At 37.9% G+C, this 19,057-nt stretch overlaps 1 protein-coding gene across 3 annotated transcripts in view; it reads left to right on the top strand.

Moving 5' to 3' along the window:
- The window catches only part of AMMECR1 (AMMECR nuclear protein 1), a 148,313-nt gene that overhangs the window by 70,947 nt on the left and 58,309 nt on the right, over nucleotides 1–19,057 (top strand). For all 3 annotated transcript variants that reach the window (XM_034648998.1, XM_034648999.1, XM_002924079.4), the window contains one exon: nucleotides 16,061–16,175. In XM_034648998.1, the coding sequence (XP_034504889.1) occupies nucleotides 16,061–16,175 (115 nt within the window). The remainder of the gene's footprint in view (nucleotides 1–16,060; nucleotides 16,176–19,057) is intronic.

The following is a 19,057-nucleotide window of genomic DNA, read 5'->3' as shown; positions in this document are numbered from 1 at the left end:
AGAGTTTTTTAAGTTGTGAATAAAAACATATTTGGCGTCTAGGGCGATGTTGGCTCTTTAATGAAGTTACACCAGTAGGGCCATTTTAATGTTTATTATATTACCAACAAATGTATATGAAACTTGAGACTACCTTCCTCTATGCTTTCTTTCACTCATTAAATATTTGCTCACCAGCAACTGAATGCTAGGCACCGGGTATACAGAGGTGAGCAAAAATGAAGACAGTTGCCATACTCATGGGAGTTCATGGTCTCGTGACCTTATCCTTGTAACACATATGTGGGTACGAAGGAGTCAAAATCTTAGTCATAGAGTTTCTATAGGGTTTTGCCTATTAGCCTGGTAGATTTTCTACAAACTGAATAGTCTCTATACAGCAAAAAGTAGTAAGGCCTTGCGAATTTAGGTGCCCCCCTTTTCTGTTGTTGGTTTTTGTTTTAGATCTCTAAAATGTGACTTAGTGTATGAGATTTGTACTTGTCATTAGGTGTTCTGGATTGTGCATATAAGTGCCAATCATGTCAAGGTAGTATAGCGAAACTTCTATGAAGTACAGCGTCCCCCAGAACTGCAAGTGAACATACTATGCCCCCGGATGTATACCTGTGCTTGGCACACAGCAGGCACTGAGTAAATATTTGCTGAATGAATGAACTCACGTTCATAGAGATTCTCTTCCACCAGTAATCATTGGGACTGCAACTTACTCGTGGCAAGTTCTGCTGCTATGGGGGACAGAGCTTTTGTCACGTGACTGTAATTTAAATTGCATGGCTTTTATCCATTGCATTTTTTCCATCCCCAAATGATGCCATTTCCTTTTTGTATCTACTGTGGTTTTCCTAATACTTACTGTAGTACAGAATCAGCAATTGTCATGATTTCAGCAGCTTAGTACAAAGCTTTTCCAACATATTTTATTACCCCATGTGCTTGTCTCATGGAAACAAAATCAGCATAGGACCCTTTCAATGGCAGGATTAAGTAATGTTTAATGATAATAGAATGGCAGACTATACAAGTGGAATTTTTCATTGCCTTTGAAAACTGGGCTTGTCAAGATACGACCAATCAAGAGATGGAGAGCTAAAATACCCTTTTCCGTTTGATCAGGCTCACTTTTAAACATATTTGTTGAAAGGAATAAAGTAAAGTCTGTTCCAAGTTAAGGGATTGGAAAGTAGGTTGGCTTAAAGTCTGAAAGGTTAGCAGTACATCGAGAACCACGGATTTGTCTCATCCTCAATCACAATCTCATTGTGATATTTACTTGAAAATGGGCGTTGAGGTCGTCTTGCCCTGACCAGCTTGTAATTTGACATTTTTAGGGGTGCACCTGGGTGGCCTAGTTGAGTGGCTGACTTTTGGTTTTGGTTCAAGTCATGATCTCAAGGTGCTGGGATCAAGCTCTGTGTCAGGCTCGGCACTCAGCGGGGAGTCTGCTTGAGGGTTCTCTCTCTTCTTCTGCCCCTCCCCCTGCTCACATGAGCGCTCTCTCTCTCTCTCTTCCTCTAAAATAAATAAACCTTTAAAAAATTTAATTTGACATATTTATACACACACAACCGGAGCCTACAATGGCATTTACAACAGAAAGAGATTGTCTAGTGGTAAGAGCTTGATAAAAGGGCATTAAATACCCTGTTTTAAAAAAACACATAACTTTTCTGTTGAACGTTCTTTCTCTGTAGCTCAGCAACTAGGGAGAATTGAGAGGACAGAATGGATGGACTGCAAGGGGAAAAAAAAGAGCAAAGAAAAGGAATAATGAGGAAAAAAGCGACACCACCTAGTGTGTAGGAAGAAAGTGAGATGAAGAGGAGGGCGTGAATTAGAAACACGGAGGAGGGGACTAGTGAAGACCGAGTTTGCCACCCTCACTGTGGTGGTGCTTTGCTGCCCCCCTCCCCCCCCCGGCCCCGATCTGCTCAGTTTTGACATTCTGCTTTGTTTCAGCATGCAGACAAGTGCCAGGGGCCTAGCAGTGTTGAGTTATACTGGGAAACTCACTGCTTTACAGTTCTAGCTCTTCCCTGGTGCCCTTTGGCATCATTTTCTTCTTTGCTCCTTGAACATCTGTTCTGGAGTGTTATTGGATTAAGACAGAGTAGGTCAACAGATATGTGAAAGGTCAGCAGATGGGGGATGAGGGAAGTCAGGAGATGCAGTGTATAGTCACTTTCTGCTCTAATTCCCCCAAATGTCAAATGAAGAGTCAAAGTGGATGATCTCTGAGTGCTCGTAGTGCTGACATTGGATGACTCGATGACTGTAGGGGGCCTTGTTCTTGAAGGACACCTATTATGGTTTCTAATGTAATATAGCATTCGCTTTGTCTACTTCTTGGGGCTGTTTTGAGGGTCAGCTAGGCTAAAAGATGTGAAGACCCTTTGGAAACAATGAAGAATCATGTAAAACAAAGATGATAGGAACAATTGATACTTTGCCCCCAAAGATATCACACAGTGATAAGAATGAAAATAGTTCCATTTCAATCCATGTAAGGCAAGTTACAGAAGCCTTAGAAACAGACATATAGTTCTGCTTCATTATAGAGATATATGCCATTGGAAAGTATACAAACCAAGGAACTGATTCTGTAATGATTGTTTAAGTGGTGAGGGGGTGGAGGCACTCGACTTTTCTTCCCAACCCCCCTTCTGCTTTTCAGGGTTACCTTTAAAACTCTAGAAACAAACAGGGGATCTTGCACCTTTCTCTGTCACTGTCACCCATCTACTCTGCAAAAGCTGAGCTATGACATTAAAACCAGTACCAAAGGGAATGGGTCATCTTGACCCAACGGCAGAGCATAAGAGCCCACAGTTGCCTTGCACCCGGGCCTGTTACCGTGTCCGGTGGAGGCAGCAGCTGTTGGCCTTTGTCTTAGCGTTTTCTCTCCCCCACCCCCATTCATTTCTTTCATCTCCTCCTTATGACATTTTACTATTCTTTCTTCCTTACCTTACTAAAGTAGAAAGAGGAAAGAAAAGAGGAAAACATCCAGAAGGTGGGGGAGGGGGGAGAGAAGAGAAGGAAAATAAAGATGAAAAAACAAAGAAAGATGAAAGATATTTCAGAGCCCATGGGGAGGGGTGGATTCCTTCTCGCTCTCTTCCTCAGCATAACTGAGTTGGTAAGTGTAGTTTGTACCTCATCTTGAAGACTGACTGAACTCTTCTTTGTTACTTTTAGTCCCCCGTCACTGACTTCCGAGAAAATCAGACGCCCCACAGTGAGAACCAGCATGCTAGCTCTCAGCACACCTGTACCACCTAGGGCTGGCACTCGTTTTAGAAAGGACAGTAAGCCAGAGGGTAAGACCAGACCACCCTAATGTGGCACGTTAGTTAGAGTGACAGCATGTGTTCTGCAATTTGGGGTTTAATTTATATTTTTGCTTACCACGGAAAGAGGAGAGGACAAAAATTGCATGACTCTCGTGTGGGGAGCAGGAGAAAACTTATTCATTCAGGTTGGAAAAGCAAAGTCAAAAATCAGAAACAGGCTAGCCAGTCTACAGATGTCCAAAACTAGTTCTTTGGTAACGTTATTATGACTTCCAGCAGATGAAATTTCCCGTTGTGGAAAGGCTTCAGAATAAGGGAAGCCTTCGTGTCCCACTTAATAGGGCTTATTAAATTTAGATAAAACATCTTTTTCAATGGGAGCAGCTCTGAATCACCAAGATCAAAATGGAGAACACAAGAGAACAAAAACAAGCTAATACTTTGACTAAAAAAGGTACCATTTATCTAAGTTTCAGAACCTGCTCACACCTAGAACCTAAAGCGTTCAGTGAAACCCCAGGGGAAGCAGCATTAACTGGGGACATTTTTCCTTAAAACTGATTAAATGTGTATGCATACATTTATGTTGATTTGCTAACATTCTAGAAGTGGTACCATGAAAGGAGAAGGGGCTCTAGAAGCAGGCAGCCCTGATGAGTTCAGATGTCAACCCTGTTACTTAGTTTTATGATCTTTGGCAAGGTGCTTAATCTCACTGAACTCAAGGAACCTCAGTTTCCTTATCTACACAATGGGTGGTTTTGAGGACTCCAACAGGGTAATACATGTATAGTACTTGGCTCACATAGCTACTCCAGAGATATTGGCTCTTTTACATTTAAAGCCGTTTTTGCTTACAGTATCATGTATCTAGGTAGATTAGAACCCGTCTCCTGGAGTTTGATCAGGAGCTATAGATTTGCAGTCTCCAAAGAGGGGTGCACCTAGATGATCCATTGCAGGGTAAGAAGAAAAAAATTAGAAATTCGATTTATGATTTTTTTATCTAAAATGTAAGAAAGTACTTAAACCCCACAAATCTTTAATGGGTGGACTGACCCCGGTGCCCTCATTTGGTCTATATCTGAAGCTCACTGTCACATTCTAAATGAGGGATCTTGAGGAATGTATGAGATCCGTGATTTGATGGAAATTGATCGTGGCGTAGTCCTTTCATTTGCTTTCAGCATATATTGCAGTGGACTTCAGTTTACGTGCATCTGGTTAAGTGGATTTGTGGTTCTCGGTATTATCTTCAACCGGTAGTTTCTTTGCAGGAGTCTTCTGAAGCCATCTGACCATTGTTCGTAGGTTAGCTAAAGCTACATAAACTAACCCGTGCAGGATGGACAAGTGGCTTAAGAAGATTTCCTGCACAGGAGCAATGGATTGGTGACAATAGTAATAATACAGGCACAAGGCAAAGACAAGAAAATGGTGGAGCTAGCTGACACTTCTACAAGCTACCTTATAATTTGGTTGGACAAGTCATAAAGTAAAAATGAAAATGATCTAATGAGACCTGACAAGATGTCAGCCCCCAAATAAATGATCAAGAACATTACTGAAAATATGTATTTATACATGCTGTCTTTAACAACAAAGCTTACTCAAATATATATTGTACTTTGGCTATGTTAGCTAGCAACAGTAGTACAATGTATATACTTTATAAATAAATATACATATTGGGGGGTGCATGATCAGACTTTTTTTACTGACAAGATCAAAACCTCTATACCAGTGGTTTAGATGGGAAAGCATGGAGCTTCTCATTTCTCCTTCTATGTCTGCTGCTTAGAAAGTGTTTTGTTTTGTTCCTAAGAATTTTGGCGTAGTATAGCCAGTATGATAAATAACAATATATTTAGATCCATTCAAGATAAATTGATCACAATTCAGGGGACTGTATTTCTTGGTCAACATTTCTTTTATGGAAGTAAAAGACCAATCCTTGCCCTGGATATTCTTAAACATTTTTTCAAGATTTATTTATTTGTGAGAGAGAGAGTGAGTGAGAGAGAGAGTGAAGGAGCAGGGGGAGGGGCAGAGGAAGAGGGAGAAGCAGACTTCCTTCTGAGCAGGGAGCCCGACACAAGGCTCCAGCCCAGGACTCCGGGACCGTGACCTGAGCTGGAGGCAGATGCTTAACCAACTGAGCCTCCCAGGCGCCCCTCCCCAGAGATTTTAAAAATCTAGTTCTAGAACACTGAGTCACAAAGCAACATATGAATGCATGCCTGTAGGATAGTAGAAATTCTTTTTTAAAAAGATTTTATGTATTTATTTGACAGAGAGGCAGCAAGAGAGGTAACACAAGCATGGGGAGTGGGAGAGAGAGAAGCAGGCTTCCCGCTGAGCAGGGAGACTGTTGTGGGGTTCGATCCCAGAACGCTGCGATCATGACCTGAGCCAAAGGCAGACACTTAACGACTGAGCCACCTAGGCACCCCAGGATAATAGAAATTCTTGATGAAGAAGCACCTTATTTGATGTGGTAGATTGGTTAACTAAAAAAAAATGTGTGTACATTTCATTCCTATAAATTACATGTAATTCTGGGTCACTTGGTAACCAGTAAACTAGTAGCACAGAGGGTAAAACAGATCCTTCCAGAAAAGAAATGAACCTTGTCTGACCAGTCCTTTCAGCATTCCTATTGTATGTAATTTTAATAAGTCTTTTACATATACCCATATATTATTTTGTAATCTATTCTTATATCCCCATGGCTCTTCACATGATAAAAAGCATATAGCAGGAACTTAATATATTTTGAAAATGAAATTAAGGCTTCTCAAAAAGACCATACCTGGAAAAGTAATCATTATCCCTTGAGATGGCCGCATTTAATTCCTAGAGAAGATAACTTGTTTAGATCCTCCCATATCAAGGCTGAAGGGTCATTCTTATTCTTGGGGCCCCCTTCCTTTTCCCCAAGCCATGATATGGGGGCAATCCTGTGGGCATAAACTTACAATGAAAGTTCTTTGACAGCCACTACTTACTGAGCACCTAGTGTATGCAAGGCACTTATGCAGGTATTATTATTTTATTTACTTGTTACAGTAGCTCTGTACTATTATCATCCCCATCTTATAGAAGAGGAAGTTGAGGCTCATATAGGTTAAAAGACTTGCCCAGATGTCACACAGCTAGTAAGCAATGGAGCCAGGATCCACATGCAAGTATATCTGACTCCAGGATACAAGGTCTTGATCATTCTATGAAAATAGAAATTGCAACATAACAAAATCTATAAGATGCAGCAAAAGCAGTTCTAAGAGGGAAGTTTATGGCCATACAGGCCTACCTCAAAAAGTAAGAGAAATCTCAAATAAATAATTTAACTTTATACCTGGAGGAACTAGAAAAACAAATGAAGCCCAAAGTTAGTAGAAGGAAAGAAATAATAAAGAGACTCTAGAAAAGGTCAGTGAAACTAAGACATGCTTCTTCGAAAAAAACAAACAAACAAACAAAATGGACAAACTTAGCGGGACTCACCAAGCAAAAAAAAAAGGGCTCAAATAAATAAAATCAGAAGTAAAAGAGAAGTTACACTGATACAACAGAACCACAAAGGATCATGAGAGACTGCTATGAACAAGTATACACTAATAAGTTGGGCGACCTAGAAGAAATGGATAAATTCCTAGAAACTTACAATCTTCCAGGACAGAGTCATGAAAAAAAAAATAGGAAATCTGAATAGACTGATTCCTAGGTTATTGCTAAGATCAAATCAGTAATCAAAAACCTCCCAACAAATAATGTATAGGACTAGGCAGCTTCACTGGTGAATTCTAACGAACATTCAAAGAATATTTAATACCTATCCTTCTCAAACTCTTCCAAAAATTGAAGAAGAGGGAAAGCTTCCAAGTTCATCTTATGAGGGCAGGATTACCCTGATAACAAAACCAGACAAGGACACCAAAAAAGAATTACAGGCTAATATCCCTGATGAACATAGGTGTAAAAATCCTCAACAAAGTATTAGCAAACTGAATTCAGCAGTACATTGAAAGAATCCTATACCATAATCAAGTGGAGTTTATTCCAATTCAACATCTACAAATCAATCAGTGTAATACACCACATTAACAGAGTGAAAGACTAAAATCATGATCATCTCAAAAGATGCAGAAAAAACATTTGACAAAGTTCAACGTCCATTTATGATAAAACCTCTTAACAAAACGGGTATAGAGGAAGCATACCTTCAACATAATAAAGTCCATATATGACAAACCCTCAGCTAATCTAATTCTCAATGGTAAAAAGCCAAAAGTTTTTCTTCTAAGACCAGGAACAAGGCAAGGATGCCTACTCTACCCATTTTTATCAAAATAGTATTAGAAGTCCTATCCACAGCAATTAGGCAAGAGAAAGAAATAAAAAGCACACAAACTGGAAAGGAGTAAGTAAAGCTGTCACTCTATGTAGATCACATGATGCTATATATAGAAAACCCAAAAGATTGCACAACAAAAACTGTTCGAACTAATAAATGAACTCAGCGAGGTGGCAGAATACAAAATTAATATACACAAATCTGTTGCATTTCTGTATACTCATAATGAACTATCAGAAAGAGAAATCAAGAAAGCAATTCCATTTATGGTCATATCACAAAGAATAAAATACCTAGGAATAAATTTAACCAAGGAAGTGACAGACCTGTGCACACTGAAAACTGTAAAACATTAATGAAAGAAATTGAAAAAGACACAAAGAAGGGGAAAGATATTCCATGCTCATGGATTGGAAGATTTAATGTTGTTAAAATGCCCACACAACCCAAAGCAATCTATAGATTCAGTGCAATTCTGATCAAACTTCCAATGGCATTTTTCACAGAACTAGAATAATTCTAAAGTTTATATGAAACTACAAAAAAAAAAAAAAACCCTGAGTAGCCAAAACAGTTCTGAGAAAGAAAAAGCCAGAGGTATCACACTCCCATATTTCAAACTGTACCACAGAGCTGTAGTAATTAAAACAGTATGGAATTGGAATAAAAAGACACATAGATCAGTGGAACAGAATAGAGAGCCCAGAAGTAAACTCGTGCATGTATGGTAAACTACAACAAAGGAGACAGAATATACAATGGGGAAAGGACAGCATCTTCAATAAATGGTGTTGGGAAAACTGGACAGCTACATGCATAAGTATGAAGCTGGGCCAGTATCTTATACCATACACAAAAATTAACTCAAAATGGATTAAAGACATGAATATAAGACCTGAAACCATAAAACTGCTAGAAGAAAACATAGGTGGTAAGCTCCTTAACATCAGTCTTAGTGATTTTGGGGAGGGGGGAATCTGTCTCCAAAGGCAAGGGAAACAAAAGGAAAAATAAACAAATGGGACTACATCAAAAGCTCCTGCACAGCAAAGGAAACCATCAACAAAACAACAGGCAACCTACTGAATGGGAAAAAAATTTGCAAATCATATATCGGATAAGGGTTTAATACCCAAAATATATAAAGAACTCAATACAACTCAATAACAACAAAAGTCCTTTTAAGTGATGAGCAGAGGATATAAATAGACATTTTTCTAAAGAAGGCATACATGTGACCAGAAGACACATGAAAAGATGCTCTCCATCACTAATCATCAGGGGGATGCAAGTCACAACTATAATGAGATATCACCTTACACCTATCAGAATGGCTGTTATAAAAAAACAAGAAATAACACGTGTTGGCGAGGATGTGGAGAAAAAGGAAGCTTCATGCACTGTTGGTGGGAATGTACATTGGTACAGCCACTGTGGAAAACAGTATGGAGGTTCCTCAAAAAATTAAAAATAGAATTACCATGTGATCCAGCAATTCTACTGGGTAGAAATGGAAGCACTAATTCAAAAAGATATATGCAACCCTATGTTCATTCCAGCATTATTTATAATAGCCAAGATAGGGAAACAACCTAAGTATCAGTGGATGAATAAATTAAGAAGATGTGTCATACACACACACACACACACACACACACACACACACACACACACATTGGACTACTACTCAGCCATAAAAAAGAACAAAATCTTAAAATGAATGAAATCTTGCCATTTGTGCAACATGAATGAACCTTAAGGGTATTATGTTATGATAGAGAAATACAAATACCATATGATTTCATTTATGTGGAATCTAACAAACAAAATGAAAATGAACAGAATCATAGATAACAGATTAGTGGTTGCCAGAGGGGATTGGGGAATTGAGCAGGGGTGAAATGGGTGAAGGGGATCAAGAAGTACAAACTTCCAGTTATAAAATGAGTCATTGGATGTAATGTACAGCATGGGGAATATAGTAAATAATATTGTAGTAACTTTGTATGGTGACAGATGGTAACTAGATTGACTATGGTGATCGTTTTGCAGTATATACAAATGTCAAATCACTATGTCATACACCTGAAACTAATATAATATTGTATGTCTACTGTACCTCAATTAAAAAAAAGATGAACCTGGGTCATAAAGAGAAAATTAAATTGTGTTCATTGTACTCAATAGATTTTCATCTGAAAAATAATTAAAACAAAAACTGTTCCTAGTAGTTCATTTCTAAAAACAAGATAGAGTAAATCCAGAAACTCTGCAGACAGAGTGTAATTGTGGACATTATATGGAGGGAAATGAGGAACACCTGCCATCTACACTAAACATGTAGCCATCTGTTTCTTTATGTATCTTGTATTTTCCAGTTTTAATTGTGCTCCACTAAATGAGACCCACAACCCATTCTCCCAATTTAAAGGCGAGGTGAGAACTTGGGGTGAAGGCGCAGATTCTTGACAGTATTGCTGCGGTCATCACAGCATGCAGCCCAGAGGGTATTTTTTCTCCCTGGTGGGCAGCTGTAGGTCTCACAGGGGCAAAGGCTTTTAAGAATGTGAGATTAGAGCAATTCAAGAAGTTTAAGCTAATCAGAGGGCAGCAGACAATAACACTCTAAAGCCTAAGTGAATCCTATAGGATAGGAGCCAAATAACACATCTGAAAACCTGCGGGGTCCTACTGCACTTTGGCTCGCCCTCCCACCTACCTTCCACCCTTCCTTGCTTTCTCTTTTTGTCCTTTTGTGTGTGTGTCTCTATTTTTTTCCTTTTTTTTCCCTCCCACTTCCTTTTCTCATTTCTTGTTTCCTCTTCCTCTCCATCTTTGTATATGTATGTCTTTGTATATATGCCCTTTCTCTTTTTCTGTCTCTCCTTTCTTTCCTTTTGTTCCATCCCTTAGTTCTTTCCTCCAATCCCCATCAATTACCCAGCATATCACATTTTGAAATGTATATTAAATCAATAAGTTTTAATATTTATAGGCATCGAGCACTAAGTAGGTTGTATTCATTACTCTAAAGGGGAAAAACATCCCCCATTTAGGGAACACTTTACCTATGGCTTACAACTGAAAATTTCCTTTCGGATCACTGCCCTTACTCACCAAAATAGGGTCCCCTTCCTCCTTCCTTAACCTAATGCAGTCGTGTCCTTTGTTGCTTTTCTCTACCATTAGGTTTGATAAAAGGTCACTTTTTTTGCATTCTGTTTCCCATCCGTTATTTTTTTTCATAATGGGAAGCTAACATTGCTACTTAATGTGAAGGAGAGGTTATGGATAATTTTTCAGAATTGGGTTTAGGATTCTAGTATTCTAAGTTTCTGGAATTCAGACATGCCACGTGTGCATTCTGTTCCAGAATCTGTGATGAGGAATGGCAGAATTTCCAGATGATTGAAACCCCTCATGAAAAACACTGTTTTTATTTTTTAATTTTAGACCTACGTATGCCTGATTTGCTTTTCTTCACCTATCCAAACAGGGATTTTTTAAAAAAGATTTTTATCTGCTGATTGATTTAGAGAGAGAGTGCGATCAGGGGGAGGGGCAGAGGGAGAGGGAGAGAGAGAATCTCAAGCAGACTCTACACTGAGCGTGGACCCTGACACGGAGCTTGATCTCAGGTCCCTGAGATCATGACCTGAGCCAAAATCAAGAGTTGAACGCTTAACCGACTGAGCCACCAAGGCACCCCCAAAAAGGGATTTTTAATTTTGGTCTTGTTTCCTTGTCCTGAAAAACGATGGCCTGTAATATGAATCCCTTCTCGGTTTGGTAACTTTCCACTGGTTAACTGATGAAAGTCATCAAAGTTTTAGAAAGTGAAGGAATGAAGGAGTGAGTGAATAAATGGCTAGCTAGCTCAATTCACTTAAATCATTTGCGTTGCATGCTCTGTTGTTTATGATGCGCCTTGTAATAGCTAAGATTTTGTCTCTTTTTGGCTGTTTTTTTTTTTTACCCCTCATAGTTTCCAGGCAGTGTCACAAACTTTGATTCTTTGATAGCTAAACTCTTAATTCCTTTTTTAAATGTTCATTTTCATTAAATTGCTATTTAACATTAGATATTAACTCTGACAGATGTTAATCCTGCTTCTCAATTAGGTAAAATATATTCTTGGTGAGGTGCCAATTTGAATTGAATATATTTGAATTTGGTATGTGAATTAGACTGTTGTTTAAACTTTAGCCATCCATCACATGGGTGATGGAGCAGCTGGCTGGTTTTGTATATAAGTGGGTTTTCCCCCTAACAATATTTACTTATTTATTTATATTATTTGGGGGGAGGGGCAGAGGGAGAGGGACGGAGAGAATCTCAAGCAGACTCCCCTTTGAGTGCAAAGCCCGACACAGGGTTCGATCCCACAGCCCCGAGATCATGACCCGAGCTGAAATCGAGACTTGGACACTCAAACAATTGAGCCACCCAGGCATCCTGCCCGCACTTCAGCAATATTTAAACATTAGAAAATGGCTTCCTATTGTAATGAAGAGAACTTCATATGAATGCATTACAAGATCTCCTTGTTTGTCAGTTTCTTAGGCTGCATAGAATTTAAATTGCCAGACACTACTTTGGTATAAAATGTCTTCTATGGACAGTATTAATATTTTAAAATCCTTTTTGCTCCTGCAGATTTCCAGTAGACAGGAAGTTGAGCTAGACTTGTTTACCCCTTGGCTACTAATGAATGCTATTAAATTATTATTTATCTTCTTTAGGCAGAGGCACTACAGGAATGAGATCAGAATTGCCAAGTGAGGCAAGCATTTAATTTTAAAATTAAAAAACATAATACAAATCCATTCAAAAGTGGCAACTAAAGTGTGGATCCTAGAAAGTATTTTGGACTTGAGTCAGAGAATTGGGGTTGTGTCCCCACCTGTGTCACTAACTTTCTGGGTCATCTCAAGCAAGTCACTGCCCAGCTCTGGATGGCATAGCCCCTCTAAAGTTTCAGCTTCCACACTGCATATTCTATATGCTAAAGAGAGCAGGGGTGAGGGAGGCTGAATCCTCTTATTTACCAGCTATCCACACCAGCCTAGCAGCTCTGAGGTCATCTCCAGCTGCATTTTTTTGTCTTTTTTATAATCTCTTAAATCCTTGCTAGGCTTTCATTGCTAGTTCTTTTCCCTAGGAATTTGCATTCAGAAATACTGAGGGCTTCCTACCTTTTGGAATTTTTCTATGCTCATGAATTTAATGAAAAAGTTACTTAGAGTTACCAAAAAAAAAATGTCAGAATTAAATGTCTTGTTTGAATGACTGTTTCTGTAAAATCAGACTGTTTCCATCATGACTAATGTACTTCACTATTTCAGTTTTGAACTTAATACATTTGGGTCCTGGTATGGTGAGGCATGATTGTCAGTTTCTCTTATTAGCCATGCTAGTATTCTCCCACTTACTCATTGTTCTTTTTTTTTTTTAAACCCAGAATGATTAAGCAACAAAGCTCCATATCATGGGAGTTATATTTTAGGTACTTGAGAATCTTACTGATTTGAAATAGTTTGAATTGCACTAAGCTAAAACTTACCTTTCGTTGGTTTGCTAGGAAAAAAAGTAAACAAAATAACTTGCCTTAGAGTGTTGAGAAATTAACCGTATGGCAATTCAGGATGTGTACTGTTTGTAAAAGCTAGAGAGAGATTTTTACAGATCTCTTCATTAAAAGAGGTCTAGCACTAAATAAAAAGGCAGACAATAATAAGGGTTGGTAAGGATATGGGGAAATTGGAACCCTCACACATTGCTGGTGGCAATGAAAGGTATAGCCACTGTGGGAAACAGTTTTTCAGTTCCTGAAACAGGTAAACACAGAATTACCATATGACCCAGCAATTCCACTCTTACGTATCTATACCTAAAAGAAACGAAAACCTATCTCCACCCAAAAACTCATACATGCATGTTTATAGCAGCATTATTTATAGTAGCCCCAAAGTGGAAACAACCCAAATGTTTCTCAACAGATCAACAGATCACAAAATGTGATAAAGCCACACAATTGAAATATGATTAGGCAGTTAAAAAATGAGGTATTGATACATGCTACAGCACGGATGAGACCGCCAAAACATTATGGTAAAAAGCCAGACACAGAAGGCCCCATATTGTAGGACTCCACTTGTATGAAATATCCAGAATAGGCAAGTCCATAGACAGAAAGTGGATTAACACTTGCCGAGAGCTGGGGGGAAGGAAGAATGGAGTCCTGCTGCTAATGGGTATGGGGCTTCTTTTTGGTGTGACAAAATGTTTTCAAATTGGATAGTGGCGATGGTTTTATAATACTGTGAATATACTAAAAACTGTTCAATTGGATATATTAGTGGGTGAATTTTATTGGTTTGTGAATTCTATCTCCATAAGCTGTTATGTAGCAAAAACGTTAGCAACTATATTATTCTAATTACTTGAAATTGGAAAAGTGTATGTGAGTTACATTTTTTGCCAGGGGCTGGAAGGAAGGAAGAGTGGGGAGTTAGTATTGAATGGACGCTGTGTTTCAGTTGGGCAAGATGGTAAAAGTTCTGGAGATGGATGCTGGTGATGGTTGTGTAACGTGAACATACTTAATCACACAGAACTGTACACTTAAATATAGTTAAAACAGTAAATTTTATGTTATGTATATTTTACCATAATAAAAAAATCTATAATCCTAAGGAAATCACATTTTACATTATTTCAATATATAAGGCTTCCCCCCCTCCCTTTTTTCTTTTTAGCAAGAAGATGGAAAGTGTGATCGGCCTTTTGGTTTTTATGCATGAGATTCTTCTATGTTTTAGAACTTCTGTTCAGTATATGTGTTTGTTAGGAGAGAGGGTGTTAGTTATACACACACATATATGTTTTTATCTTGGCTTTGAAGGAGAACTTGAAAATGCTTTTTGAAACTTTATTTGCCAACGGGAAAATAAAGGAGGCCAAACTTTAGGAAAATTTATGTTGTTAAATTATAAAGTAGTGTAATGCTGTTCTCAAAGTATAAATTATCACAGATGTCCTGATTTTCTTGGTTAATCTTGGCTCCTTAAATGGGAAAAAAAATCTGTACTTTATATAGAACATATCTTTCTATAAGCATTTTCCTTTGTGTAGTAGGGTAGAACGAGCACCCAAATGCATTGAAAACACTCACAAACATAGTGGTTATATTTGTCCAGTACAATAAGTGAGTTTCAGAATGCAAAGGAAGAGATGGAAAAATGAAAAAAAAGAATGCAAAGGAAGAGATGGAAAAATGAAAAAAAAGAAAAGAAACTCCAGCCATGAGGAAGTCACTGAAAAAGGAATTAAATGATTTCTAAAGTCCATGAAACTTTGTTATAACCCAGGCAGTTTGTAGGCTCTAAGTTTGTAACTTCTAAGGATTAATCTATGAAAACATTTTCTAAGCCTGGCTGCTGTATAGGACATTTGAATTTGAAGATCGATGGCACAAATGCCAGCAATGCCATTAGTATAAAGTGTAATCAGAGGTATGTTTGTTTTTCTTGACCAGGAAGTGGTTTCTTTGAAAAGTACAAGAAACAGTGCCTTTGTGTGTGTGCGTGTGTGTGTGTCTGCATATTTTCTGTCTGTTCTTCTATTGCAGGAAGAATTATGGTATTCCACCATCTTTGTCCTTTATAGTAAGGGTTTTTCTAGAATTTGGCACTGTAGTATATTACCCTTGATTACAGGATCCAATCAGAGTTGATGTACTCAGAAATCCATTGATGTGATTAATGGTCTCCTAATCATACTTTTATTTCCTAGATTAGCCCAATTTCCTGTACTTTCACGATTTTTGAGTCATATCTTGAATTATCCTTTATAGGGGGCCTAAAATCCTTGTATTTTTAGTCTGTAATTTGCATGATTATTTTAATTTTCTTTGATTTCCTTTGCTTGAAGAAAATGAAATTTTGATCTTTTTTGAACTCTGAGTGCTGTTCTGTGGTAAATGGCCAACCTAATATGAACTTTTTTTTTTAACTATATACATTTTTTTCCCATTAGCCCTAGATCTAGAAGTCTTCCCACAAATTTTCAGTAGTCTGGCTTTTATTCTTCTCAAAAGTAAAGTAAAAAATATTCTCAGATTCTATAAGTAACAGGGAAGAGGACCAGGAAATGACTGTACAGGAAATGTAATTGATCATTTACTCTTTACAGTTGGTCACAGGACTGGCTAATAAACAGTCTATTGAATGAAAAAAAATGACTTCGAAAATCTTTGGGGCCTTTGAATACATTTGAAGATTACCGGCACCTTTGGCACCTTACTGATTTTTTTTTAATCTCTTACCTTTTTCAAATGACTTGTCTGCATTTGAAATTAGGACTCTTTCATATCTAGTGGTTGCTTTAATATTTGCTTTGTTTTCAACAGTGCCCTTAAAGATAGCCGTTTTCCCCCAATGACAAGGGACGAGTTGCCACGGCTGTTCTGCTCAGTGTCTCTGCTCACTAACTTTGAAGATGTCTGTGATTATTTGGACTGGGAGGTAAGACTATAGAAATTTTTGAAAGAAAAATGAAGGTAACTCCTGAGTAAATGTTAAAAAGTAGGCCCATTCTCTATTGTAGTGGAGGTGGAGAGTAAGGTGGATAAATAAATCAATGAGATATCAGTGAAGGAGTTTTTTTTTTAAGGCAAAGCGCCATGTGTCGTTTTAATCCCCAAACTGAATTTGCTGTTTATTTTTGTCCAATTACTTTACCACAGCACCTCATAAAAGCTGTTAATAAGTAGCAAGAAGGGCTGATTGGAATTTATTTTTCCTCTAATTTCCATTCTGATGTACTTTGGTGTAACCGCCACCTAGCAGTTAGGTGGTCAGAGGAAACTTCTCGGAAGCAAGGAGCCAAAGAGTGAGGATAACACACCAGTTGGGGAAATCAGCATGTGGAAACAGAACAGGGTGTCGGTTAACTACAGTTAAATCATGTTAATTCATTCTTGGCTACCTTACTTTATGCACTTAAACACGCTAACAAATAATATTAAGGTTATATCTCGGTGATCTCTGAGCATTGCCATGATTGAAGTAGCCTAGATTGATCATTTTTTATTCTTTAGTGTGTGGGGTTGGGTTTTTAAGGAAGGTCAGAGGTTCTCACCATAATTTGTTTTGCTCGTTGTGAGGAGATGGTTGAATGGATGTCTATGAAATTTCACCCACAATCATGCACACATTATTGAATGCCTCCTGTATTCAAGGCACTGTGCTCCATATACAATAGTCCTAAGATTTGGTCTCCACCATAAAGCATCTTTCAGTCTAATGGCAGAGAAAAGAAGTATACACCAAGCATAAAGAAATAAGTACAACAAGAATGAAACAATGGGAATCCAGCGATGCACTTAGCATTCTCTCACATAAACACTCATAAATGACACGACGAGATCTTTATGGTATAGCATGTTTTAATTCTACTGACTTTTTAGAATGACCACCTCTCATGGTAACTGAGATATTCTGCCTTGTGGACAGATAAATCAGTGTCTTGATAATTAATCGGACTTGAATTGTAGTTTGGGATTTGCTCTGATTCCTTGTGAGACTTTGGACAACTTATTCCACTGCCATTCAGTTTTCCACATACAGAATAAGACATTTCTAAATTTCTTAACCTTCATTGAAAAAAATCCCTATGATATAAATTATTGTTGTTAGGCCAGAGCTTAAAAAAAAAACATTCTGCAGAGAGTACGATAAAAGAGTTCCTTCTGAGTTTTGTAGTACATCAGGCTTTTCGGAGTATTATCAGAATCTGATAGCATTCGGGGATGTTTTGTAATGGGAAAGATAAAATTAATCGATAGCATTGAACCTATGAAAGTTGGATTGTCTACAACCTTTCACAGAATAAAAATTTCCTGATTGTTTTCTATAAGTTCATTGTTCCTATTTGAATTTTTCTTTTTTTTTAAATGTTTTTTTATTATATTATGTTAATCACCATACAGTACATCCCTGGTTTCTGATGTAAAGTTCGATGATTTTTCTTAAAGAGAAGTCTACCCACAGCATAGAAACATTCCTCAGTACTTTATTTTTAAATGATCCCAAATTATATCCCTTACCTATTAACAAATTACAAAATTTGGGTGGTTTTTTAATGTTTTGAGGCTACTGCTTCCTTTTCTGTATCTAGAATTTTATTTCTGCTTTCTGAATTGCAGAGTGTCCTGCGTGTGTGTGGTGGGGGAGCGATAACAGGGGTAAAGCCTGAAATCTAGGGATGAACGAGCTACAAAAACACGCCTACTCTTGCCTGCCACCACTGAGTTGGAAGTACAGTTGTGGTGGGGGTGGGTTTCCACATGCGCAGGTGTGAGTATGTGTGGCATGTACTTGAATGTATATTTCATAAATATGCGTGCGTGTATTTGGAGGGAAGGAAAAACGGGAGGATCCAATAGTAGTTCAATGAATATGGGCAAGCACAGAGTACACCACCATCATCTTCTTTAGCCCACTTCAAGCACTGTCTACAGCTAAAATGAACCCTCATGCCTTATATATTGGATATTTAATACATTCCTTGAGGCTTAGATATTGGTGTCTATTTAGTGATGCTTTCTGGTTAAAGTAACAACAACAAAAATAAACATATTTTTGTGCTTTTAACATATAAGTATTTGAAAGTGAATTTTAGGTCCTGCTAGAATGGCTATACTAAGAGGGAAAGACTGTCCTTTTCAGTTAGTTCGTCATAGTTGGAAGTATTTAGCATAAGAGAAATTTGTCCTGAAAGAGTAAGAGTGAAAATCGCATTTTTTTAAGTACAAGAGTGTGATTTGGGCTTAAAAAAATATATATCATAGTCAGTGATTACAAACAGAATGGTATTATCGCGGGGATGATGTCATAAGGGTCATCCTTAAATAATTCTGAAAAAGCACTGGGTACTTGAAACACAGAATGCCAAAATAGAATTAAAAACATTTTTTTAAAGTATATATCAAGGCCTTTCCACTCATAGGGATATACCCCAAAGAAATGAAAACAGATATTGAAACAAAAACCTGTACACAAATGTTTATAGCAGCACTATTCATAATAGCCCAAAGGTAGACACAACCCAGTACCCATTAACAGATAAATAGATAAACCGAATTTGGAATATCCGTACAATGGAATATTAATCAGCCCTAGAAAGAAATGAAGTAGTGACATGGATGAACCTTGAAAACATTATGCTAAGTGAAAGAAGCCAAGCACAAAAGGCCACACACTGTATGATTCTGTTTATACGAAACATGCAGAATGAGTGCATCCACAGAGATAGTGTGTAGTGGTGGCCGGGGGTTGGGGGAGGGGCTGACTGAGAAGTGACGGCTTTTAACGGGTCCAGGGTTTCCATTCGGGGTGATGAAACA

The sequence above is a fragment of the Ailuropoda melanoleuca genome, chromosome X (assembly GCF_002007445.2).
Source record: "Ailuropoda melanoleuca isolate Jingjing chromosome X, ASM200744v2, whole genome shotgun sequence".
In the NCBI taxonomy this organism is placed as follows: Eukaryota; Metazoa; Chordata; class Mammalia; order Carnivora; family Ursidae; genus Ailuropoda; species Ailuropoda melanoleuca.
Note: the sequence above shows the minus strand (reverse complement) of the source record. Positions and strands in the feature narration are given on the sequence as shown.